Here is a 26,880-nt window from a genome sequence, read left to right as displayed (position 1 = left end):
GTGCGACTGGGAGGTGCGCGGGGTGGAGGTGGTGATGGGGCTGATCCGGACCGGGGTGGGGGTGTTTTTGATGCCATCGCCCGTTGCAGGGACGGGAAAGGCGCAGGAGCTGCCCTGGGTGGGGAGGTGGGGGTTTGCAGCGGCTGCCCAGCTCCCGGGGAGCAGGCGGCCACGAGCTGGGCATTGCAGCTGATCCGCTTGCTTTCTGCTGGGATGGGGGGGCTCGCAGGTTTGGGGGCCAGGGGACTCCCAGCTCACCTGCTGTAACTTCTAGCCCAGCACAGCTTCAGGATTCCCCCCGGTCCCTGTCCCCACGCCTCTCTCAGCTGCCTCTTTCCCCTTGCCTTTGCAGAACCGCCAGACTTTCAACAGCCTTACCTGCCTTAGCACCGCGGCCGAGGACGGCTCCCAGCGCCTCCCCGGCCCCCAGCCATGGACCGCGGCCCCCCGCTCCCCGGAGGTGATGCCGGGCAGGACCCCCGCCTGCACCCCGGTGCCAGAGCCGCCGCGCTCGCGGGCCGACGAGCGCCGAGCCAGCAGGGATGACCTCTCCTGCGAGGAGGAGGAGGAGGGCGGCGGGAAGGAGGAGGACGGGGCGGCATGGCGGAGCGGCGGGACGGGCGCCGAGAGCCTCTTCCAGCTGGACGGCGAGATAGATATCGAGCAGATAGAAAACAACTGAGGAGGGAGTGGGTCCTCTCTCCCCGGGGTCGGGGGGCTGCCAGCAGAGCCGTGGAGGGCTCCCCGCTGCCAGCGCGGGGTTTGCGGGGTCCTGCCACTGCTCTCCTCCTGCCAGCCGGAGGGGACGAAGCAGCTTTGCCAAAATTTCATCAGGTATTTAGAGCAATTTGTGTGCGTGCGGATGTAAATCTTCAAATTCTTTCTAACTACTGTAGCCAGAGATCAGCTAGTCGGGGGAAACTGCCTGCCCGACGGGGGAAACCAGGCACAGGGATCACCGAAAACTTGCGTTTAGCGAGTAAATGGCTTTGGCAAACGCAGAGTTGCAGCTGATGGGGCCGGCCACGCTCCCCCGCGTCCCGCCTGCGCTTGTTTCTAAGGGGATGCACAAGGAGAAACCACCAGCTCTGGGACTGGAAAAAAGTGGGGGAAACCCAGAATACTGAGATTTGCAAACGGAGCGCTGGCCGGTGGCTGCGGGGACGGCTGCGCCTCCTCTCCTGCTGCCGCATCCCGCATGGCCCCGGCACCCCCCTCGCTCCCCACGTCCCTGGCAGTGCCCTGAGAAGGAAATCACAAGTGAAGTGTTTTGCTTAAACTTAATAATGGTAAGAGCTGGATTTTTACTTTTTTTTTTAATTATTTTTAGTTTCCTGATGAGGAATTAAAGGGACCCCCAGCCCGCGCAGCTCCAACACAGGGCAGCATCCGCAGCAGCGCTCGGCAGGCGCTGCCCGAGGATGCTCAAATGCCTTTCTTCCCTATTTTTTTTTTCCCCAGTCCCCTCTCTCAAACCCATCGGGAAAAAGCCCCGCTCAGGCTCGCTGCCAGCCTCGCTCGGGTTCCCAACACCCAATTTGGCGCGGGGCCGGGCCGTTTACCCGTTTACCAGCGGCTGTGCCCTCTTTGCTACCCGAGGCACGGCTGCCACCCTCTTTTATTTCGCTCTGTCTTACTGTGAAGGGGCTGCACGCCCGAGGCACGCCGCGGGGTTACTTGACAAAGTCAGCTGGCGAAAGGCTGAAAATCCAGGTAGCAGCACTGAAAGCTTTTCCTGTGCCTTTTTAAAGCACAGATAAAGTGGTGACCATTACGTTTGTACGATATGAATTCTCTTTGGTAAAAATAAGCTGTCCACTTGCTAACAGGTTTAGAAGGACGCATATATTTTTTTCCTCCCTCTTTTTTTTTTTTTTTGTTTGTTTGTTTCAAGCTCTAGGAAAGCTGTACGAGTGGCTTCCAGCATCTTCTGCAGGTTCCCTCGAGCTCAGGGTTTACTTCCTGAGCTCTGCAAAAGCAACAAAGGAAAAAAAGGATTTATCGATACCAACTGCAGTTGAAGACATGACACTTTTAACGGGGTTCGGCACCCCCGTGGGCAAAGCTTCGGGAGTCTGTAACTCAGAAGGGGCTGAGAGCCGCTGGTACAGGTTTTATTCATCATTCCTGGTTATGTTAGTGCACTTTTTTCTGCGGTGGTTCGGGATGCGTGTGGCATCTCCCATCACAGTGGAACCCATCAGCTGTTATATAGCTTTATCCCTGTCCTGGCACCGCAGAGGTTTTGCTGGTGGCAGTGGCCACGTCCACTCCCTCCAGGCCGGGTGCTGGCAGGCAGGGCCAGCCCCAAGTATTTGGGGAGGGGATGACAGGGATGTCTTTTCATTTTGGAGAACGCTCCAGCTCTTTTAAAGTGTCTCTTGATGCATCGTTTAAAAGAAAATACATCCTGGCTTCATTTTTAGCCCTCCTGTAGCGGAAGGCGCTGCCCGTCTCAGACGTTTTGGGAGGGTCCAGCCACGCCGGCGTTTCCCCAGGCTGCTGCCGCCCCTCCGGTCCGTGCCCCCGCGGCGGCACAACCGCAGCACGGTCCTTGGCTTTGAGTCTTCCTGATGCTCGATACCCCCCACCACTGACGCGTCCCCGGTCTCGGGGCGCCCAGCTCCCGCTGGCCACGGGCACCTCCTCGGCTGCCGGCTCCCGACGGACCGAAAAAGGGCAAATTCACCCAAGTCCATGTCCGGCTGCTGCCGCAGAGCTCCGGGTGGGCTCTCGCATGCGCATCACCGGGGCTGTAACTCCTAAGGGCTTCTCTTTTCTTTCCAAGGGCTGCTACCGGTGCCATGCTAACCAACCCCCCCGGTAGGAAGGTGACCAGTGGACCACTACCCAGCTATACTCGCCGTAGCCGTAGCATTCAGTTTACATACAGCACAACCCGTTTGCCTTACTAAAGACGCTTCTCCAATGAGTCATGGCCTTACACTGGGCACGTTAGCGTAGGCACAGACTACAGTTAGCGATGGTTTTTGAGGCCACGGTGGTGTTCTGTTGGGTATTCCGTTGTTGGGTTTGTATGATTTCATGTACTTATTCTCAGTTTAAGAAAGCCTTACTTTTAAAATTCTGTTTCTCTCTCTGTAGAGGTAAAACATTTGTGGATTTATATATATATAAATATATATATAAATAAAGTAATTACAAATATTAAATATAATATAGTATGTGCCTCAGATTCAGGGGACATCCTGTTGATTGTAAAGTCAGAAGCGGCGTTGCTCCCCGGCATCAGGAGATCCGTACCCTACGCCCGCAGCGCCCGCAGCGGGAGAGCAGGGCATCCCCTCCGCCCCGGGAGTGGGGGTCCTGCTCTTGGCTTGTAAAGGACTTCACCTATTACACGGATGCTTTGGTTACCCCCCCTCCCGGCAAATTCCTGCCGGCTGCCAGAATGTGATATTAAAGTAATATGCAGACAGGGGATGTTATTCCTTGCTAGGTAGCTAAAACAGGCTCATTCTTGTGAAGAGACTCGGTGGCTTGTCCAAGGCATGACCCAGTCTGGCCAGCAGCCATTTCAGGATGACAGCAAGCTGTGTCAGCAGCAGTAAGGGTTCACCAGTACGAGTCCTGGAAAAAAAAAGGATGTTAAAAAAAAAGGATTTTAATAGGAAAAGTCTTAGCACGTGCACGGGGAGTTCGCTCTGTCTTTGGAGATGCAGCTCTTTGAGCCTGTTCTATGAAAGATTACATGGGGAAAAAAAGACAAAAAGAAGTATTTGTAAAATAGATTGTAATTTTTCCACGTTATAGCATAGCCTATTTGGCCAATAAAGTTGTGTTTCAAGTGCATTGTTGAAAAGCTCCTGGCTGAACGGGCTAACAGACTTACGTAGGATATTATAGGATTGTAGCAGTGCTTTACAGCGTTTATGGGTTTGATGTTCAAGAAGTCAAAAGAAGAGGATGGCCAAAAAAAAACCCACAAAAAAGAAGAAGAAAAAAAACCAACCAGCCTTCTGAAGCTATGACCTGTAGTAGCCAAGTCTCGCCGGCAATTGCACAAGCGCAGTGGGGTGTGGGTGTCCCCGGGGAGGGGCTGCCCGAGGTGCCCCCGCCGGTGCAGGCTGCCCGGGCGGGCGAGGAGGCTGCCCCCTCGTCCCCCCTCCATGACTTGATTGCACTAGAGCAGCTCAGTCTCAGGAAATCGCTTGTTACTTTTACTGTGTAAATAAAGCTTCCTGGTTCAATAACTCCCGGCCGGCGTCTCGCCTCTCTGTGCTGTCCCCGTGGCCGGGCGTTGCTGCGGGGTCGGGGGCGCTGGGGACACCGCTGCCCCTCGGGGACATAGCAGCCGGGTTGTGGCACCGGTTGGGGTTCGATGGGGCAGAGCTGGGTGCTGGTGCAGGAGCCCCACGTGCCTCTCCTTTTCTGGAGGGGGTCTGGCTGCACCTCCTTGGCATCTCTATGGGTGCTGGGGGTGGAGAGGGGGTGTCCCAAAAATGGGTGTGAGTTGGGCAAGTCCCCGGCTGGGACCCTCCATCGGGGTGTCCATGTTAGAAATAGCAAGGGTGTCCCAGCCTTGGGTTGCACCAAAAATCGGGCATTTTGTGATGTTCACATGCAGGCAGACGTGATGCATCCCCCCGCGGTGAGGGGACGTCTCCCAGGGCCCCCCCAGCCTGACGCCGGCTGTCGTTTAGCTGTAATCCAGCCAAAGAGGTAACGGCAAAATGCAAATCAACATTTAAGTGCCAAGTAGCACCTTATGCTTTGTGTTTAGGGACAGAGATAATGTCCCACCCCTTAAAATAAAATCTAAACCTGAGCAAGGCAAGAGCCCGCAGCAGGGCAAGGACACATGGGCTGTTAAATAAATTCTTGGGGAAACAGGATAATATCTCCCTACGGCCTTTGTAAACCAGAAAGGAAAACGGCTGCATTTCCTCGAGTGAGCAAACAGTTTAAAAAGTTTCATGACAGATGGCAGGATGTTTATCTGCCTAAACTTAATCAGACTGAAGTGATAGGCTTAGTATAATAGAACAAAAAGGAAGAATTATAGGATAAAAAAGAAATTCTCAGTGATCCATCACAGCCCTAATGTTCAACCAGGGTTTGCGGCATCCTTCGTGTGTGCACGGATGCAGACGGTGCTGTACACTTTGGCTGAACCACCACTCAGAGGATAAAAAGATACAACAACAGACCAAAAAATTGCACTAAGGTCATTTTCCCAGATGTGGTTTATTTTATTATAATTTAATTCCTAGCCCACTTTTCCCCGCTGTCCCCAAGGGGTGCTGTGCAGCTCAGCAGCCAGCTGGTAGCTCTGAAAAACACGGGTTTCCAACACTCGCAGGCTGCTCCAGGAACACGGCGCACCACTTCGGTGTCCTTGGGGGACCGGGGTCGTCTTTGGCTGTTGGGACTGCTGGAAACGTAACTGGAATTATTGTTCACCTCCCGCTTGCAAATGCAGAGAGCAGTAGCTGAATGCAGACAGCGGCTAGAGCATGCTGCCTGAGCGCATATATATATAAGGATACATATAACGCATGCATAATTGCATACCGTTCCGCGGTCCCATGGGAGCTCTGAAGCAGGTTAAAACCCCAACGGTCTTGTTCCACTGCAGTCTAAAGCACAAAGTCTTGCCTGAAACCCAAGGGGGTGCGGAGCTGCTGACACGCGGAGTAAAAGGGGACGTTCACCTATAAAAGGGTGACCCTTGCAAACGCTGGCAAGTGTTGGTGAAGGTGGGCAGCCCCTGCCTCCCCTGGGGCAGAGGACATGATGGAGCAACCCCCAATCTTTAATTCTTCTACCCGGTTTGAGCTCCTATCCCTGCCGCGCTTGTGCCACGTGCAGCGTGGCTAGGCGTTACCATGCACGTCGCAATAGCTGCGCTGCAAAACTGTCGGGTGAGAGAAACGAACAGCCCCGGGGATCTGCTGGAGTAGTGCAATGCCCAGCGGCAGGGAGCGGCTCATTTCAGCAATGCTTACTCTGATTAGAAAGAAAAACAGAAAAATCTCATGCCCGTCCCTGCTCAATGGAGCATCACTTGGCAGCCCTGCACGTGCTGAGCCCTCCCTGGCAGCAGGATGGGGCTGAGCCGGGGCTAAGCTGGTGCGGTGGGTGCTCGGCAGGCACGTGGTGCCGGTGCAGGATCAGTGCCGATGTTCAGCGAGCAGGCTGGGTTCATCCCGGTCAGGTGGCTCCAGGCATCAGGGAGCGGTGGATGCCTGTGTGGTTTTGGTGTCCAGGAGGACTGGAGGGAAGTTTAGCAACGACTACTGAGAAGGAAAGAAAGTGGCTGAACATTTCCACATAATATTTATCAAGCAGAATTTATAGTTGTGGCAGGAGGACTGATGGAGCTGGTGCTCTACAGAGATTGGTTCCCAGTTGGGACTGCAAACTTAAAAGCCAGGAGCGCCAGCACCGGCTGGAGCCGAGTTGCCCGTGCTGGCCTCCATGGCAGGGCTAACATGCCCGCCGTGCCGTCCCCTGATGCTCCCCACTGGAGCACCCGCCGGCGGGTGAGCTGGAGCTGTGCAGGGCTCAACGCTGACAGCGCCCGGGCGAGCCCCCGGCTCCACAGCCGGGATTTTAATGGGAAAGGGTAGGAAACCCGCATCCCCCCCCGAGCCATATCTGCCTGTGAGACCCCCACAGAGAGAAGGAAAAGCCCATCAGTCCCACAGCCTCGCCAGCCTATTCCAGACAGGGAAAAGCATTTCAGATCCTCTAAGCATCCCTGCCAGCGCTGATGTGACTGAACACAACAAACGGGCCAGATCCACAGGACAAGGTTTATTCCTGACAGGATGGCGTGGTTATTCCGTAATGTGTCGTGGCGTTACCAGATTCCCGAGCCCTAACCCGGGGAGATGCTGGACAGGGGCGAAACATGGCAGAAACACAGTTACCGGCTTGCCAAGGGCGCAGGGGCTGTCCCCCTCCCCAGGGTTTTTGTGCCACCCATAGCCAGAGGCACGTGTGGGACCCCACAAAGCAGGGCTGGGCCGGCGCACCCCAGCCCAGGGCTTGGTGGCCTCCATCACCCCCCAGGGACATCCCCCATCCCACCTCAGGCACCCCAAAAGGCACAGAAGGGGTGAGTTAAACAGCAAAGCTTGTCCATGAAGGGGTGTCTGGTGCCCCGTTTCCCACCTGGGCACCTCTGGGCTGGGTCCCTTATATGAGCAAAGAATTAAAGGGGGTAGAGCCCCCCCGCAGCATCGTCCGGATGAGGCAGAGGTCTCTCACCACCCTCAGGGTTCCCCTCGGGCAGACAAGGCTCAGCCCCAGGCGGGGAAAAGCCTGGCACTCTTGGGAGAGCTGATTTCGCCTGCGCTGGCAGGGGCACGGCACCAAGGGGAAGACGTTCAAGACATGTTGGAGAACAGCAAGCTCACTGTTCCCCTGATGAGGTCAGCAGATCATTTTAGTACCATTACGTGAAATATTTAGGAACACAGGTGTTCACCACCCCAAGCAAGGCTGGGTCTGGGTCTGTTAACGTCGGACGGAGGTGGGAGAGGACGAAGAGGCCACGTGGAGGGGCTGCGTGCGAGGCCTCCTCCTCCTTCCTTCCAATCGCCCACGGCGCCGTCGGTTTTACAGCTGCTGGAGGATAATGTCAACTGCTTCGGCGAGGTTGTTCACGTACGCGTCAGGCTTCACGTGGGGGTGGTTTTCATCACAAGGCCTGCAATGGAGACAGAAGGGCATGGCTGAGCAAGGACAGGCTCCCAACCAGGTCCCATGTCCCCCGCCGCCCCGCGGCTGCTGCGCTCACAGAGCCCAGGGTAGCTCCGAGGTAGTCCCAGATGGAGCAGCCTCGGGTGAGCCTGGGTTTCACGTTCCTCCCTCTTCTAGTTTTTTCCCCCTTTTCCTCTTTCTCTCCCTACCTCCCCCATACCCAGGTCTTTCCTGCATCCTACGGTAGATCCCAGGTCCTTGTCCAACTGTGCTGGGCAAAACGTTGCAAAGCCTTGTATGGAAGACGATCTACATCGTCTAACTAACCCAAATTAACGCACTGCATTTTACACGGCACGTTTTCATTCAGGCAATAGCAATATCAGACAGGGCTCGCTGGGAGGACACTTCGCGGCAAGCCTAGGACCCTGCAAAACTGAGCAAATAATTATTCTCCCATGGTTTTTCTCTAGAAATAGGTAAGGAAAAGAAGAACTCACTTCCAAACTAGAGACACGAAAGGTCTGTACATAGCTTCCGTGGATGGGAAGGCTCTGTCAGGGTTTAATTCTGCAGGACCACCATCTTCCCGTAAACTTAACAGTGATAGTTTCAGACACTACCATGAAAAGGGCCAGACTCACCCTCCACCACGAGTCACCACCCCAAAGCAGAGTGGCTTGAAGGCATTTTTGCCAGAGATTTAATTAGAGGCACGGGCCTAACGAGGCGCAGGTGCACAGTCCTGTTTTACTGAGTCAGCAGCATTGCTGGGGGGGAAGGAGGTAGATGTGGGAGGCAGAAATTTTCCAAACCTCATGGTCCTGTTATGGCTCTTGGGCTGGGAAACCCAACAGCTGCTGAAAACATATGTATTTTATACGCTTAATGGCTTTCCTTTGGGAAAGAGATGAGAGCCCTGATGTCCACCTCCCATCTCTCTCGCTCCCTATAAAGGGCAAACCTTCATTTAGCACAGGCTAATTTTCTTAGCAGGGAAGATGCATTTCCCATCGGATGCATGAGAGGCAGGGAGATTATTATTACTATTATTTATGAGTGCAGAATTTGGTGAGCACTTGTCTGTACAAGTACCAAATTATTTCTTCCGTTCCAGCACCGAAGCTCCCCAGGGCTATTTCCTTTCTGTTCATTTTTCAGCCGTGCTCTTCACATCCGAGTATGTGAGCTCCTCGCAAAGGCATGGCCCTTTCGGGAGCCCACGCCGCTCGAGATCTTACTTGCTGCAAAGTTACAGTATGCAACTAGGAAAAACAAAGGACACTGATATTCAGCTTTCCTTCTGTCACCTGCAAAGCCGTGTCTGGAACAAGGAGGATGGCTCCGTGAAACGGAGTCTGCGTTGGTGCTGGCTGTCATAAAAGCATCTTATTTAAAAGGGGGAAGGTCATCCCACGGGTCTTTATTTAATTATCCAAGTTCTATCTATCTGGTTACAGGGCTAGGGTGCAATAAGAACAGTAATTATGATGGGTTTTAGGTTTTCCTCAACTGAAAAAGAATTTAGATTATAGAAGGTAAAGCGAGTTATAATATACAATGGAGAAAAACCTTCAAATATAAAGCAAGTAAAAATCCATTATATACCGATGCCTTAGGTGGCAATTATTGCTCAGCCCCTGATTTAACCAAGAGGCTTTTATGAATACAGAAATACCTTTGGGGGGTGTGGTAAAATACTCATTTCTTGGCAATGATCCTTAATTTGAGTGGAGAGCCAAAAAAAGTTATGAACAAAACTTCTTTCCATTTTACACCCTGAAAAATGTTTCTTTCCTAGCTTATACATTAGGAGAAAATCTTAAGAACTGCTTGAAATGAACGCTTCTACAAGAAATTTTCAATTACACAGCACTCTTTGATCTATTAAAAGCATTTTGCAATTGATATCTGTGCTGACTATACAGAAATCCACCTGTAACTCAACTGCTAAATGCCAGTCATCAAGGAAATGCCCTGTATACATTTGATGTGTGCTGGGGAAGGGGTGGGTGTATATATATATATATATGTGTGTGTATATATATACACACTGCAGTAAAACAAATCAGGAAATAAGGTACTTTTACCCCTTCGTCCAAATAACGTGTGATGACAACAGGCAGACCGGCCAGCCACCAGCTCCTGGCTCCAGCGGGTTAATGTTAAAACCCACCTCAGCTCCAGGGGAGCTATGAGTTCACCCTCGCGTGACTCCCAACCGACCCCGGCCCATGGGACCACCGGCTTCATTTTTATCTGCTGCACCCCTATTATTCATCCAAGCCTGATTATTTCTCTTCTGCTTTGCAGTCCGATACCCTACAGGGTTACAGCTGGGAACCCTGAAACACCCTTCTGCTACCCGTGCTGCAGACAGACGGCCTCGCTCACAACGCAAGGGTTTCAATAGTTTTAATAATACTTTGCTGGCGTCACCCAGAAGAAAACGAGAGGAATAGGCAGCCCTTACGCAGATGTCTCCCATTAAAGCAGACGGGGTGCAGCAGAGCCCAGCGGTTCCGCAGGTGCCTCCCCTGCCTGGCCTGGCTCCAGCCAGCACCCCGCTTCCCTGCCACGGTGGGGACCAGCCCCGTGACACCGCGCTGTCCCCGCACCGGCCATCCCTACCCCTGGGCTGGACAGTGTATTTCATTTCAGCCTATGGCACACTTTGGAGTTATACTTCTGAGACATGTCATATGTCTTAGATTACCTATATGCTTATCACGGCTAAGTGGGGGGAAACGCAATAAATAAAATTGTCTGGAGTCCGTAGGAAAGCAGAGCACTGAAATAAAACACACTTCCCCGCTCTCTTGCCTCTTCCTAGGGCTGTGCTAGGAACTTCTATTCCTGTCAGTGCCACCCCAAGAGCTGATTCATGTGGCCTCTTCCTTTGTCTCGCAGAACGCTCTGTAACAACTCACACAACTGCACACAAATAGCCAAGCAATGCTTTTTTCCCCCCTCCCTAGCCCAGTATTGCTCTTTTAAGCATCTGTCGGAAGGAAACTGCAAGCCATAATCCCACAAGACTAATGCCAAGAAGCAACGCTCCAAATGTAGCGAAACAATTCAGAAGCCCAAGTCTGGGTGCCAGAAGCGAGGCAAAAGAGAGAGCTCTGCCGTAAAATCTCCGGGCAAACCCAAAAGGCTGGAGGATGAGCCCTCCTTCTGCTGTCCGAAGGGAGCGGAGACCATGGCTCTATGCCAGCCTCTCCCCTGGGGCATTTGGGCTTTTTCCCAGGAGAAACACCCAGTGACTAAAAGTTTTAAGATACCCTGAAGTGGAGCACTGTGCTCTAGAGCTCGGCCCTGAAGTCCTGGGTGTTGCTTGGGTGCGTCAGAGCCTCCCTGGACAGGGCCACCGGGTGCAGGTGGGAACTTCAGCCAAGAGCAGATCTTGCTCTCACGGTTTCAGCTTGAATTCTCTTTTGAGGACAATGACCCTTTTTGCATTGCACGATGGCAGACATCACAAAAGCAGGTCCAAAAACTGACAATGGAGGTTACGTTTTAGTACTTTTCTTTTTCATATTCCAGAATTTTAAAAAATATAATCTAAAAATACCTTTAATTTGCTAGGTCAGTTGAAGAATAAACTTGCATTGCGCTAACTTTAAGATAAACTCCTCCCGATTTTTTTTTTTAATGTGGGACTCTGGTTGCAGAGAAGAACATAAATCAAAATGACAGAAAATTATATTCTGCAGCTGAATATTGAGCTGTCAGCAGTCTTGGCCAGTGCACAAACTCACTTCTGAAAAATCAGCTACAGCCTTGGGAAACACTCTCTTCAGTAAAGCGGGACTCCTTGGAGCGGTTGAGCAGCACAGCCTGGATGCGTACACAAGGAACGTTTTCCAGCCCGAGCTGGCCATGACAGCCTCCTGCTCTCTCTCTGAAATGTGGCACTTCATTTCTGCATCACCTCTTGGTGGGCACCTTGCTGGTATATGAAGCAGTCAGGGAAAGAAGTGGCTTAGCACAGGGACTGTCTGAAATGCGGGGTGGTCCATCTCGGTCCCTATTGCATTGAGAGGGCTCAGGGACACATGATCTGTGCCTGCCCCTCTGTGCACAGGGCAACATTAGGAGAGCATCTTCTTCAAAAGAAAAAGCCATCCAAAACGATTGGTGTATTACAACACATTAAAGATATGAAGTATCTTTAGCATGACGCAACATGGACAGAGGTCTTGAGGCTCGGTAGTTACTCATGTCCATCAAATCATCCTCAGGAGATGACTAAACATCCTCCTCTCCCAGGGACCATTTATCACTGTCGGTGCTGCAGAAGCTGAGCAGCTATCTATAGCCCCATGTGCTCTGAGCCAGATCCTCCGCCCATACTAAACTGGTTAGTTCAGATCAATGCTTCAGCCTCAGACATCAAGGAAAGCAGCAGGGTGCTGCAGAAAACTGGCTCTGCAATATTAACTCTTCACTCGGTCACTTGGTAAGAGCAGCTTCAGCATGGCATCAGGGCTACCGACTAGCAGAAAGTGATGGCTTCCTCCTGGTGAAGCATAAAACCAAATCCTAGATCATAAGGGGCAGTGAAAAATCAGCTTCCGCAAGAATAAGAAGGATCACTTACTGTCTGGGTCAGATTTCTACTTGGATAGGTCTCTTCTGACAAGCTGAATTCCCTACCTAGACTCAGCTATCAGGAATGGTCCCAAACTGCCCCGACCTGCTGTGTAATTTTCTCAGTGGTTCACCCAGATGCAGCTGAAGATCTGTGATGGATGAAGGGCTCCATGCTGGTTTGCATAGTCCTTTGCAGGAACTGCTACCAGTCTTTAAAGTGAATGAAGCAAATACACGCAGGAGAGCGCATTGCTAGGTACAGTGTGAAAGGATGCCCCTAAAAACACAGACTTTGAGTTAATCCCTTTCTTTCCCATACCAATTGGGATTCTGGGTTTAGTCCGTGGGTCGGGGCAAGCATCGGGCGCTGCTGGCAGCCAGCTCTGAACGGTGCTCTCATGGCAGGACCATTTCTGCAAAGGGAATTGGAGCTGCAGAACATCTGCAAAGGAAAACAGGCAGCTGGGTCCCGGAGGTGTCCTGCCGAGCTCGAGGCAAACACCCCACTGCGAGCAATGAGGGGGTGCGTCCAGTCTGAGCACCAAACCCTCACGTCATGCTGTCCTAGGAAACTTCATGTACCGGTTGGAATGAGTTTCTCAGAGCCTTGCTTGTGCTCGTTTCCAACAAAACATATGGAGAACAAAAAGGAAACAGCTGGATTACTGTGCGGACAAAATATTTAGCAGATAGAAGTCTAAATGAAGGTAGCCAACATGGATAGTCATGGCCACAGGGATGGAAACAGCCCCAGAATCCAGCTCAAGACCTGCTGAAACTTGACTTCAGAGAACAGGAGCAGATGGGGATTGATCAACACATCATTAGTATCACAGGTTAAAATTAGCTTTTGCATAGTTCTTTAAAAATAGGGGTGGGTAGGAAAAACACCACGCAGGGCCAAAGCAAGGCACCGAAGTTAATTTGAAAAAGACAAATGATCTCACATTCCAGTGTACAAAGCTGCAGTCATTTGGCAAACCTGATCTGTAACGCTGTGTGTCCCACGATCGCTGACCTTTCCAGCAGCGCAGCGTTCTGTGAGACAGCAAACCCCGTCCCGCAAACTCTCCCTCTGTTTGTACAAGGGATCTCCCTGTGTCACCACACAGACTTCCCACTAACTCCCCAATTAAACAGCGTATACGCCTGCTGCATAAAGTTAGATAAAAAAGCTTGAAACCATTTCTCCTGACAGCGTATACTTCAGGGGCTCTTACCATGGCTGTAAAATATGTGAGACAGAGTTTAACAAGATTTTCTTTACGAGGAATGTAAACAGACACTGTAACCTTTGCTAGTTTCTTTAGAGAGATGCAATAATTTTACTCGGTGCCACAAGTGAAACTCTCATTTTTGTGAAAATGTGCAATTTAATCAGTTCGGCACTGAAAACCCAGATAAATCACAGTGACTGACAGCACACTGATGGGCGGTTGATGAATGGCTGTAGAGCACGTTTCCCGACGTTACGATGAGAGATGAACCTGCACAAAAGCCACTGGTTAAGCCACGGTTTAGTGGGCATGGTAGTGTTAGTTGATGGTTGGACTTGATGATCTTACAGGTCTTTTCTGACCTTAGTGATTCTGTGATTCTGTAAACGCACCCAGTGTTGGAGCAGGTCCCAGAACTTCAGGAAACCCCATACCTGGACCCCATATCTCATGTCACGCCCAGATCTCCACCAGAATAGAAAGAGAGGCTTTTGTGGTTAAAACACTAGATTTTGGAGAGCTGCTGTGCATGACCCAGGGCAGAAGGTTTGTCCTCACAAAGCAGCTAGCACCTTCCCTTGCTTCGCTGCCATCATTTGGGAAGATGCTTTTGCTCAGAGAGGTGAGCACCATCAACAGAAACTCCTAACCACAAGCCGTGCAGCCGAGGATGCCTTCTATGTTGCTGCAGAAGTTGGTGGCCTCTAGAGCTGACCTTGCCATGCCATCTCCTCCGGGCCAACATGCCTGCAAGAGCTCCAGGAAATCAAACCCATGTTAAGAGAATTCCAGCAACCTCCACTGCTCCTCTCTTGCCTCCCAGAGCTGCACACACAGCTAATTGTGTTTAATTGCGACTCATTTAAATTCAAGCATCCACAAACAGGTAAAAATTAAGAGCCAAATTGTTTGCTAAGATCTGAAGGAAGTCTGTGGGCTTGCCTGTTAATCGTTCCTGCTTATGTTAAACTGCTACAGTTTTAACTGAGCAGAATAAGCCAGCTTAGGTACAACGCTTCTCCAGGCAATATACCTCAACATACAGGAAAATACTGAGACTGAGGGGATAGGGAGTCATCTTCCTGCATAAATTACCTTAAAAAAAAAAAAAAGAGCTTGGCAAATGCTAGCAAACATTCCCCAGATCTTTGTTTTTCTGAATTTCAAGGCACTTCCTGGGTTGAACACTTGTACTTTTCAAATGTACATGTGCTGAAAATTTAATTCGCAGTGTTGTGGCAATTGTTTGTTTCTAATCAGTTGGCTGCATGGTGATGCTCTAATGAGCTCAGATATACATAATTCCAGAAATAACTGCTTAGAAGAGGACGCTGAGAGTGCTGGTAGGGCTAAAATAGGTGCATGGGCGAGCGCCTGGTGTCCCTGATGCGGTTTGCTCTACCAAGTCTTCTGCCAGGTCTTTTAAAAAACACCCATAGCGTCAAGATCCGACGCAGGACATCACATCGGGGAGCAAGGAGGAGGTTGGAAATGGTGATCGTAACTGCAGGTATGGAGTGGTTCAGAGCAAGTGGGGCTTTGTCAAAATAAAGAAGTAAAAGGAACAGCAGTGACCAGGACAGATCCCAAGCTGGAGGCTGGCAGTGGCAAACTTCTGTGGGTATTACACTTAAAGCTTGGGAGAGGGTCAACACAAATATTTCCAACACTCCTCTTCACAGGCACGACCTTTACTCATGCCGGTTGTAAGTCACCCCTTGAATAATCCCAGTTCCTGCCATTTCTGCAGGATACACCGCACCAACCGGCCATGGAACATACAACGCTAAGGAAGCGGATGACGCAGGCAGCTGTTTTCCTCCACCCATCCCTATTTATTTTCTCTCTCAGGAAATACAGCACATGTGAACACACCAGATTAGGAGCTTTGGAGATTAAAAGTCCTGAAAGTCTTTGTATGGGCTGTGGATAGGACATACACAGATTCATCTTAAGTAAGAAACAGGCATGAAGAAATGCAGGTCAGCGATGGGGAGATGTGATGTAAAGTCCTACCCTTGGGACAGAGGGTACTGCTGGCTAAATGGTCTCGTGATTACACCAGGGTATGAGATTTTATTAGAACTGACTTCTTTCCACCACCTCCAAAACCCCTCACGCAAAAATGCACTGGAAAGTCAAGCTGGTTTGAACAAATATTTAAACAAGCAGAGCACTGGTGTTCAGGCATCTGGGCAGCAATTTTCCTTGTCAAAACCACAGAGCTCTCTCATCTTGAAAAGCAAAAGCAGTTCAGCAGGGGCCAGGCGTTAAAAGCGTGCGTACCAGTGTAACAGCGGCGGAGAGGGAGCAGCACACACGCCTGGTCTGGTTTTGGACTGGTTCCCAGCCTGCTTGTCCCTGAACACCCGTGGCCTGGGGACAGCTCGTGTTGCAGGGAGAGCTGGAACCTGGTGACCATCAGGACGGTGAGACACTCAACTGGCCCCTTCTGCCACACGGGGCTCTGGTCCCTTCTTCTCTGCTGAAGGCATCATGTGGGGTATGAGCTGGGACCTACTGCGGTCCCATCCAACCCTGAATCCAAAGATTAAGCCATCATGGCTCAAAAGCCAGCCTTGCTCCGTGCTTGGCATGATGGATACTTGATCGGACTCCTCAGAGAAAACCCAGGTGGAAGGGTGTTGCTGCATTCGTGACTGCCATCCTCAGCCTCGTGGAAACCATTTTAATTCATCTCATGCAGCAAGAGTGTGTGTTGGTAGTATTTGTGCAACATACTCTGTTAGGCCAACCGATACAGCTAGAGGAAACAAACTTTTGAGAATACAAAATGCTTCTGCCTCTGCAGAGGTGCACATTCACCCCTCGGTCACCTGGGTTTCCCCCGTCACGCTGGCCCAGACCCATTTCACCCAGCGTTGTCTGTCCAAAAGCAAGATGCTGTGCCCAGGCTGATCACCCGAACCTCTTCAGGAGCCTCCTCCTCAGGACAAACAGGTCCCTCCGAGGGGAAAGGGAAGAGTATTCATTCCATGTTCATCCCATCTTCTTAGATAACAAGTCTGGATAGGAAATACCCTCTGGAAGAGATGATTTTTTTTCCTACTGACTCTATTTAAAACAGATGACGAGCTCGTACTCCAGAACCAGTTCTTCGACAGCCAGGGTTAGGTGTAAAGAATCTGGTCTGACTTTTAGATAAAGTTCAGATAAAGTTAATCGAGATAAATCCTACCTCCTGTGTTCCTGCAGTCTGCAAGCACATGGTAGAAACGAGCCGTATATGCCAGGCGTGTTTCTGTAAGTGCAATGGCCCCCGGTTTGGATGGGGGTGGACTGGGGGATCAGAAGCTCTGCACTGTACATATGGATGCACCTAGTGCTGCAATGCAAGTACAGCACAGCTGTTTTCAATAAAAGCAAGTCTCCCTCTCCCCCTCAAAAGTTAAATGCACATTTGCTGTTTGCTGAGAAAATCTGAGAACTGCCCCTGCTTTGCCAAACTATCCAGTCTAACAGGGTGTTTGCAAGCACCGGGAGACTCAGCTCTGCCTGCTTGGATTAATTATTGATGACCTGCCTGGCTTTGCCAAATGACCATACTCAATTCAGTAGAAAATAATTTTAAACGCCCCTGAGAAAGAATTTGGACATAAATATTTTCTTTGTGCATATATACAAACAGATGTGCATCTTAAATGCAACGGATGCATTACCTATTAACAGGACCTAATATTACACGAGAGTGGGAAAGATTAATTTCAAGGGCTGAATTTGCAGCTCAGTGGCGCTCAGGCACCTTACTCCGTTAGGCACTTTTAAAGACCTTAACCTAAGAGAATATTTCATTGCTTTCCTTTAACACATTGCTTACAAAATGCATATGAAACGTGTAAAATCAATGCTGGCTTCTGCATTTGCAAAGCATCGCTCGGAGATTTATGTCGCAGAACTCTGGCAGATCCAGATACTAGCAAGAAAGGAGCTTTGCAGATTGTAAAAGAAAGGAGTCTTCATTTCAGATTTCAAATGCTGTTTGGAAAAGTTTAATTGAAAAAGTATCAGGCCAAAGTTGCGCTGATAATGTAACCCTCTAAAGAAGACACTCAAAGATACAGCATTAAAAGACTGTTTCTCACCAAACAAGAATTTGAGCTGCCCTAAGGAGAATAATATTTGTCTTCAGATGGTGCTCGTTAAATTAGTCTTAATTTTAAATGAGAATGAAACTATGAGACTCTCTGTGCCACTCCCAGGAAACCCAAGCAGACAGACATGCACGCAGCCAGCTCTCCTTCCAACGGGCAGGAACAGCCAATTCACACACGTGTTGGGAACCAGTACCTCCCTGCTCCAAAACCTTTCTCGTGCAAGAAACCAAAAATGCACCTACATTGGAAAATTAAGGCATGCTCTGCATCTTTGGCTGCAAAGTTGCTCAGCCTGGACAAGGCAATGACATGGTCACGCAGCAACCCCGGCACAACAGGACCTCTCCACAGGGTCTCTGTCTGACGTCTCCTCCTCCCAGATCAGATAGGAATATTACATCCAGCCTCACTAAGGTCAAGGATGTCAGGAACCCACCTGTTTCTAAGCGTGTTCATGCTATTAACCGATATAATGAAAGGGAACACATATTTGGACTAACCCGCAGGAGTTCAGCCTAAGCTTTGAGTCAGTGCATTATTTATGCCTTCTGAAAGGGCTCAGTCACCTGAGCATGCAGAGCCCACCCAAGTAACTTGGGCGTGCTCCTCAGAAACTTCTGCCCCTTACAAAGCAGGAACTTTGCTACAGTTATTCCAAATTATGGCTCATTTGCTTAAGCCACTCTGTAAATGAGATCTTCATAATCTTCTCTTTGGAAGTTTGCATGCTGTGAATGTCTGCCTACCTTCGCTTCCATGACCACAGTGCCAAGGAGATGACACCTCATTTGCCTAGGAAATATTTTTACCCATATCTGCATACTTGTAGATGTACCCATACAGCACCATTTGCATTAAAGGCAATGAGCTTTTGGACAAGGGAGTATCCTTTTCTACCTGCACAGCGCCTACAGCAATGCAGCCTTCACTTGGTGATGTTGAACTTCTACTACAATATGATTTTCTTCTTTTAAATAACACATTTCCATGGATTATTCGGAACTCTTTCCAGCCTCTGCCAGTGGCTGTTATGAAAGCGGGGACTGCAGGAGCAAGGAAAACAGCTCCATGCACATCACCCAGACAGCAGCTCCTTCTGGTCCTCTGGCATACAACTTCGCAAAGGTGGCAGCCCACAGAGCTATTTATTCTTCAGAGCCTGCATCAGCTGCTGAAGTGATGGAGCTGATCAGCAGCTTTGCTTTTTGCTTTGTTCCAGCGATGAGAAAACCAGGCCTGCCTGGCAGCTGAGCAGGTAATGAAGTAAGCTTTGTGCCGTGTGCCTGCAGCCTCTGGGCTACTGGATGGGGCCGTTGGGGAGCGAGCTCCTACATCCAACCGAAAACAATACGATCCTGTATAGACCAGCAATAGGAAGCCCACATTGGATCCCTTTTCTTTTTTAATTGGGAATGGAGATCTTAGGCTAGGCTACCTCCTTCCAGAGAAATGCAGGATGTTCTCTGCTTGATTATGTTCACAAAGATGGGAAGCTGTTCAAAGAACGATGACATGCTGCAGTTATGGACCCTGCTTCATCCAAGTATCTTAAGCTCATCGGAAGAGTAGCAGGAAAGGTGCAGCACCGCTGCCCTGGAAACACGCTTACTGCAGCCGCGCAGAGCAGCAGCAGGGACGGCCGCAGCGTCTCCCTTCTCCTCCTGGCTCTCTTCCACCTGGTCCCTGCACCAGGCAGGATACGGGAGGGAGCGCCGGGCTGAGGAAAGCTAGCTAGCACATTTTTCAAGGTGTCAAACCACATCTACATTTCTGCTTAAGAATGGATTACGGAAAGTATGCTAAGCTAACATTGTTAGTGTAAGGATTAAATCCCCAGCGCTCCTGGCGCTCAGCCCTCTGCTTGGACCAGGAGAATAGTCCAAGGTTTATACCCACTTCCTTCCAGCTTTGAGTTACAGCTCCTCAGGTGAAGGATGCTGGTGTGTCCGACTTGCAGTGTGCTACAGCACCCACTTAGTGCAGACTCAGTGTGAACACCTGGCCCCGCTGAAGTCTTCCAAGAGTTTTGTTCAATACCTAGTCCCAGTCAAGTCAACAGGGATTTTGCTCTACGTTGTCACATAAATAATCCCAAATTTGAAACAACTTACTGGTGAATACTCAGGTTTGAGCAGTAAAGCATTCAGGACGTGTGGCTTCAGCTCAGGGCGTTGCAGCCCATAAGCTCTGCAGGTAAGGTCTGCGACATTTCATAAATTAATAACGGCTAGTAAATACTGTGGCCACCTCAAAATAGGTTCTTTAAATTAGGTCATGTGGGACTGACTAGATAATTCCCAAGGAAGTTTACTGCTGGCTGTTATTCACACGTGCAAACCACAGCCTGAAACCTCAAAATCATCAGGACTCCGATGCTACTAGTCTTGTACCGCACCTAGCACGCTCAGAACAATGGCACCAGGCACCACGACTGCCATCACTTTGTTTTCAGACCCCGCCACATTCATCCCCGTAAGGCTAAGATTGTTTCTGAGCCAGTTCTTCACGAGCTCCAAGACCTAGAAGCCAACGATCAGACTGTGCAAGGTGCCCAGAAGAGCTGTGAATGAAAGGGGGACCCAGGAGGATGACACCTCCACCTCCAGTGCAACGCACGATGCAAGATTTTTCCTTTGCAGGTATTTGACCTCTCCCAAGGGAAAATTGAAAGAGTCTGCAAGTCATGGGAGAGCACTAGAAATGGCCTCAGAGCACCAATAAGGCTATTGCAGCAGCTCAGCTTCCACCGCTGTACTACCTGCTCAGGGACAGTACTGTGTATTTCTTAGGATCAGACCAAACTTGGCACATTTCTTAAACATTAAACCAATAAAAAGGACTTACATTTTTAAAACAGAGGAGAAAAAACCCCAAATAAACAAGAACAGTGGCTTTGAGACTGCTTCACCTTCTTGGTATCTGTAGTTTTTCCTTTTATCCAAGCATTTCTGTTGAGACTAGTTCCCTCCCTTTGCATCAGCTTCAAGTGAAGAGTAATCCTTTAGAGAATGAAAGGCCCATAATACTGGTTTTAGGTGTGGACCAGCTGCTTTTGTAACCCAACCTGGCTTGAAATGAAGTTTATTTACGTTGCATGCTCGATACCTTTGAGAAAACCTACTACTTAAGATACTTCAAAGGATCGCTTTGTACTGGAGGTGGAACAGCCAAGAAGACTGTATCCTCTGCACATATTGCTAAATTCTTGCAAGGCATCTTAGGGTGGAGATATTTGTCTATGAAGTTAAAAACAGCCCAACAAACCCAATCCCTTTCAAATTACATTCAAGACAGCACAGAGCAATCTGTGGAAGGCTAATCAATCCTTTCTGCTGGTTTCTTCCCAGTCTACAATGAAGCAGTAGCTTGAAATGTAAGCTTGGTGTGTGTGTGCTATGTGGGTAAATAAGTATAATGAATTTTTGAAACAAACCACTCAAGCCCTTGTGTGGAAAGGACTTTACTAGATCATACAGAGAGACTTCATCTTCACTAAGTAAAACATTAAAGGAAATGTTCTAACTTACCGCAGTATACATTAATGCTCAGCAATATAAGGGGTTTAATTGCCTGTTGCTTTCCCACCATAAATTACTACCTGCAGCTAATGGAAAACCTTCCTCCAGACCTGTTTATGCACCTCACTCCCACGTCGTGCATTCACGCTGGATGGAAACAGCAGGGCAGCCTGGGGTTATCCAAAGTCCACAGAAATGGGCATGTCTTGAGAAAGCAATGAACATTTAAGAATATCGCACGTGCTTGGTATAAGCTGTTCAAGTAGCTCACTACATACGCAATACTCTGCAGGTTTTATGACTGCATGTATCTGAATTTAATAATTGGCCAGTAGAGGTTGAAGATGTCCTGTAGTGACCTAATACAACAGTGTTGGCAGCTGAACAATATCCACATCCAAATACATGCACGAAAATTTTTCACTCCCAAACGCAAGGTATTTGCTCCAACCTTCAAGTCCCACCTGAGTGTCCCTTCTACATCCTCTTGCATTTTTCAAGGGCACTTAAGAAGAAGAAAAAGATGCGCGCGTGCCCCCAGAACAGCTACAGCCTGGTGCCGGCGGGAAGGCACTGGTGGGAGCGTGCTTTCCTCCACGTCCCCTCGAAGCCCAGCCCTGACTCGTAACGAAGTCCACCAGCCAGCTTCACTGCTCTGTGAAGTCAGGTGTGAAAGTCTCTTGTGGGTCACAGAGTGGGTAAATCCCAAGGAAGAGAGCTAACTCCAACCCAGGCTGAAGACTCTCGGTGCGAAGAAAAAGCACTGAAAAAATGCTGTCTAGGCGTCCTTCTGCTGTAAATCCTAACAAAATATTGATTCAGCTTCCAAAGAGGAGGCTGAAACCCGCAGGCTGTGCAAATCCTAAAACCCACAGGTCTGGCAGCTGCCACCCGCATGACCCTTCGCTTTGGTTACGCTTCAAGAAGTCATTTTCCAGCCTTCCCTTATGGAGCTCTACAACACTGAGGTAAAAACAAAGTAAAAACATCTATATCTTAAAATAGCCCTCTGAAGTCACCAGGAGGATAAGCTGAGTTTTCTCCAACATTTAGGAGGTCTCTTGTTACTTTGGGTATTCTGGTGGAGGAATATTTTCCTGTGCTCTGCAGCTGTCTTCATTCTTTTGCTACCAGAACCCCTTTTTATATACTTCTACCTTTTGTCCAACTTAACATCACTAAAACCAACTCTAGGCTGATGTGGACTTCAGGCTTCCACACCTACGCTGCTCTCAGTGTGGAGACGATATTTGCTTGACTCTTCTCCCTCGGGCAGTACTGGGTTGCCATCCCTGGGTGCCCCATGGGTCTGTATTTGCCACATGCCTGTACTCAGAGCCCTAGATTTCTAGATAACATTTTTTTGATATGGACTCTGTTACAATTTGGTTGGTAGTTACCTATACTTGATTATTCATTAATATCAAGTAAGATGAGACAAGCTCCCGAGGCACCGCGGGCAAGGACACCGGGGCAGGCACCTGATGTTTCCCACCTGATGGGACCCACAGGAAACAACACCCGCAAGGTAAGACAGGTTATTTACATGAGAAAAATTTGGGTGGATGGCAACCAGGTTAGCATGAGCCAGCCTTAAAATCTTACACAGCAAACAAGCAAACAAACAAAAAAAAAAACCAAAGGAAAAAACAGGCGTGCAGCTTGGGCGAGCAGCTGTCTCTGTTGTGCCCCTGGTCTTAACTCTAGTTACACACAGTGTGGGACATTCTGCAAAATTAAAATTACAAAACGTAACTATGGATAATTGCTAGAGGCAATCCGCAAACTCTGACTTTGAACAGCATCTGCCTGAGTCCTGGCTCCAGGGACTTCAATGTCATTTCCTAACTCTGCAAGTCAGTTGTCCAGCCTTTAGAAGTAAAACGACGTGTTAGTGATGCTCCAGCCAGGTTTGCTGCAAGACTTTTATCTTCTGCCTAGGACTAAGCACTTCAGAAAAGCTTTCCATCCAGCCTGTGACCACTTACAGTTTCTAAAGTTAACTCTGCCTACATTACTGTAATCTGATTTTAACTCATTAGCCTCTATGGCTAATGGCAGCTTGTATCCTACGGCAGGCTTTTACATGTCAGCACACTGACTCCGGACAAAGCCTTTTTGTGCTCTCGCAGCTAAGCCAGCAAATACGGCTCAGAGAATACTGAAGCTCTGGAAAGTCCAAGAAACCAGATAATATGAAAAAGGGCCTGAAAGATGTTTAATTAACATTTATGCAGAGTAAACTGGGGGTTTCAGGTAATTATCAGCAGATCATAGTAAATACTATGATGAAATCATGCTCTGCTGAAAATTATTTGCTGATGAAGATGAGCCTTAAGTCAATGCTAACCCATGCCGCCGTTCACACACGTGATTTCAGTAACAGTTGTTTCCTCCCCAAGAAAGGGCACTGCCTTCTTTGGGGGAAAAAAACCGCAATAGAGTGATCCCTCCATTGCCGTGTAAAGCAACCCAGCTCATTTGCTCTCCAAGCCTGGTAGGCTTCCAGAAGACAACGCCAGGGAAACCCACCCACGTGATAAGCTCTAACGAGGCTGTAAAACGCCAGCACAGCTGCGAGCTGGAACCGGCGGCGAGCCAGCCCCGAGCCCAACCTCCAGCAGCACCGCTGCCGGGGCCCCCCCGGAGTGGGGCAGCGGGAGGGCTGGGCGCCGTGGGGCTGCCGGCACACCAGCACCCAGCCCCAGCCCCTCAGCAGCCCACCTGCACCCCCAGCCTTCGCAGACTGTGCTACGCAGGGACCATCTCACCTTCCTGAAGGCTGTCCTCCATACGGCTGCTGTATCTAGACTGTCAGCATGATTAAAGAACAGGTAGAAAAATGAACGTTTGGTACCTTCCTAAGCTAAATTCGATAGCCCCTGCCAAAAGCAGCCAATACATCTACAGAGACCTTCTCTTTTCAGTTGACTACAGTCTGCTGAGACGTTTATACTACCTACCCAGTAGCCATTACCATGGCTACACACCTTACTTCACAGGAGGAAGAGAACACCGTTTAGGTTGGCTCACAGATATTTGCAGGCTACTGATGCCCTGGCTGGCAACAACAACTTCACTTGGGATAATGGGGCAGGTTACTTGAAGAAGAAAGAAAAATCACTCATCAGAGAGATGCAGAAATGCAAGGTGACATTTGGACATGAGTTTCACTACCCTGAATTTGGGAGATGCTATTTAGATATAAACCCAAAACAACAAGCCAGAATCCCGATCACTTTCCCAAAGGATTAATTAAGGCATCCTCCTCCCAGCCCCATTCAGAAAATCTGGCTGGAAACTAAGTAACAGCAACTGTTTACCCCATTAAAGCTATGCAGTAAGACAGGACAGCCTCCTAGAGCTTCCCACAAAGTCCGGCAAGATAAACATCTTTGTTACAAAGCGTGAGCCTCTCCACTTTTATTGACAGAAAGCGTCAGAGAATGGGAGCTGCTGAATCCAGCCTCTGATTAGCAATTAAACACTTTGAGAGGGGCAAGCCTCTGGGTAGCAATGCCCTCCCTATTGACTCATAGAAAACCTTCTCACATAAATTAGCCATCCCCGTGATTTTAATGCTTGGGTATGCCCTTGACAAAGGAGCCCTTACAGGGCTCTGCGCAGCCATCGGCTCCAGCCTCGCCTGCTTGGAAATCTGGTGGGGGTCCAGAGGGCTGGAGATAGACCTGTGCTCCCATCGCCGCGCGCGTGCCTTCCCATGGGGACAAGCCCTCGGCGTCTCCCACGCAGCCCCAACGATCCGGGGAGCCTCCCGGATGCCACGCTGCATCGGGGCCCGTCCCTTTGGCTTGAACTCGCTTACACGAATAGCAAACGCGTCCTGTTTTTGCAAGCATGGGGGACGAGCAGGGCCCGTGCGTGGATACCGTGGTGCTCCCGGCTTCCTCGTGCGCCGCGGGCTGGGGTCCAGCTTCACGCACCCCCGGGGAGCAGCACCCACCTCGGCCGGCGACGCTGTGATTTACGCTGGCGGATGGAGGCAAGATCAGAATCGGGTGTTTTCTACATGAAAGGTATTACATAAAACCAAAGGGCTATTCACGTCACCGGCCCATCTCCCTAATTAAAAGCTGCAAGACTCCGAGCTTGGTCTGAGCGAGCGATCAATCCTCCCGACACAATGTGCCCGCAGAGACATTTGCAGAACACGTCTGATGCTGCCGAGGTCTTTGTTTCCCCTGCACCTCCTTCCCCGAGCATAAAAAGCTGCAATTGAAAAGTCCTGGTCCTTGGAGGGAGCGCTGCTTTTTATCAGATGGTAACGATGAGGACATCATGAAATCATTTAATAGTTCTCATTAAATGCATTGCTGGAGAGCGGGCCTGATTTACGAACGGTATGCTGTGGGTATAAATAAGCTGCACTTTGCTTGTAACACAGCTGGTCAAGAAAATTAATGTTTTGTTTTCCATAACCTTTGTACTCTCCCTTCCTCTGCTACTATGGCAAAGCTCAAGGCGTGTAACTTGATCGTTCTCGGGAAGACGACACATGTCCGAATGCCTCACACGGGCTCAACCCAACAGGGGAGAGGCAGGCTCCCCAAACGCAGCCCGGCACTCCAGCTTTCCCAAAGCCGCCGCCCTTGCACATGGCTGTACCTCCCTGTTTCAAAACAAAACCCCAAGTGCTTACAAGCAGACCTGCCTTTTTTGCATTTGGGCTGGAAGTGTTGCCTGGAACAGCGTTACCCTGGTACGTTCAGGTCCAAGAAATACTGATATATTTAGCACTGCTGCATAACTTTCCATCTTTAAAAGCCCAGTATTCCTTTTGCTTTTGTGCCCAGGGAATAGGACAAAAGCCACTCAAACCAGCTGAACATCCATCTTCAGAAGAGAGGAAACAGGAGGCCATTGCGACACAGGACGATGGCCAGAGACACTTTTTAACGCTTACATTAACCATGGCACCTAATCCTAAGCAAACACTTCATCAGTTGCATAATGTTTTTTTCAACAGACCTTTTAGTCCCAGCACAAGGTGTACGCTGTGCATGTGATGGAGCACAGGGAAAATCGCACTTTCAGGGCAGACAGATATTGAGGAGGCTTAGGAGAGAGTCGATTTAAACAAGGACAGAGAGAAGGGCTTTGCGATCATATGGTTCACATCTGGAATTTACAGGCATGATAATTTTATAACCCTCTCCTTACGGATTTGAAGCAATGCAATGTTCTCCCTCACTTCCTAGCCTAAGCAAGAAACATCCTCATGCGTCTGACAACTTTATGTGGCTCGGAGAGTGCACACTGTGTTGTAAAAAAGGTAGTGGGAAGCTGGCAGAGCCAGCGAAGTGCATACGGACACTTGTATTTCATGGGTATTAAAACACAAAGTCTTCAAATCAAAGAGGAAGACCCAGTTTCAGTTTACTTCTGCTCACGGCAAGTCCCTTTATATCTCATTCAGAGAGCCTTCTGGTTGCTTTTATGGTATATATGAGCCTCTCTTCATAACAGCCACTTTCTAGTGACTTTATATATTTCTTTTCTGGTTGAAACCAAGAAACCTCTTACTCAACCAGACGTTTTTCATGGGTACATAATATACAAGGCAGCAAAACCACTAAAGGAGAGATTCTCAGGCACGAGGAGACAAAGCACTGAGAGCTGAGACCAAAACAATGTGGAAATCACCTCCAACCATAGCAGGAAATGTGGAAAAGATTAATCTCTTTTAAAACTAATATTTTTACGTTTCCACAGACACAGCCCCAGCATGGTCACAGCTGTGTG

At 49.4% G+C, this 26,880-nt stretch overlaps 2 protein-coding genes across 2 annotated transcripts in view; one reads left to right on the top strand and one right to left on the bottom strand.

Annotated features, from left to right (window-relative positions):
• FAM53B (family with sequence similarity 53 member B) overlaps positions 1-682 on the top strand; it is a 34,184-nt gene extending 33,502 nt beyond the window's left edge. Inside the window, exon 4 of the mRNA XM_059821472.1 lies at positions 353-682. Coding sequence (XP_059677455.1) covers positions 353-682 — 330 coding nt within the window. The remainder of the gene's footprint in view (positions 1-352) is intronic.
• Positions 683-6,772: 6,090 nt separating this feature from the next.
• Positions 6,773-26,880, bottom strand: part of LHPP (phospholysine phosphohistidine inorganic pyrophosphate phosphatase) — a 90,061-nt gene continuing 69,953 nt past the window's right edge. The window contains exon 7 of the mRNA XM_059821291.1: positions 6,773-7,678. Coding sequence (XP_059677274.1) covers positions 7,588-7,678 — 91 coding nt within the window. The 3' untranslated portion in view covers positions 6,773-7,587. The remainder of the gene's footprint in view (positions 7,679-26,880) is intronic.

The sequence above is a fragment of the Gavia stellata genome, chromosome 9, assembly GCF_030936135.1.
Source record: "Gavia stellata isolate bGavSte3 chromosome 9, bGavSte3.hap2, whole genome shotgun sequence".
Classification (NCBI taxonomy): domain Eukaryota; kingdom Metazoa; phylum Chordata; class Aves; order Gaviiformes; family Gaviidae; genus Gavia; species Gavia stellata.
Note: the sequence above shows the minus strand (reverse complement) of the source record. Positions and strands in the feature narration are given on the sequence as shown.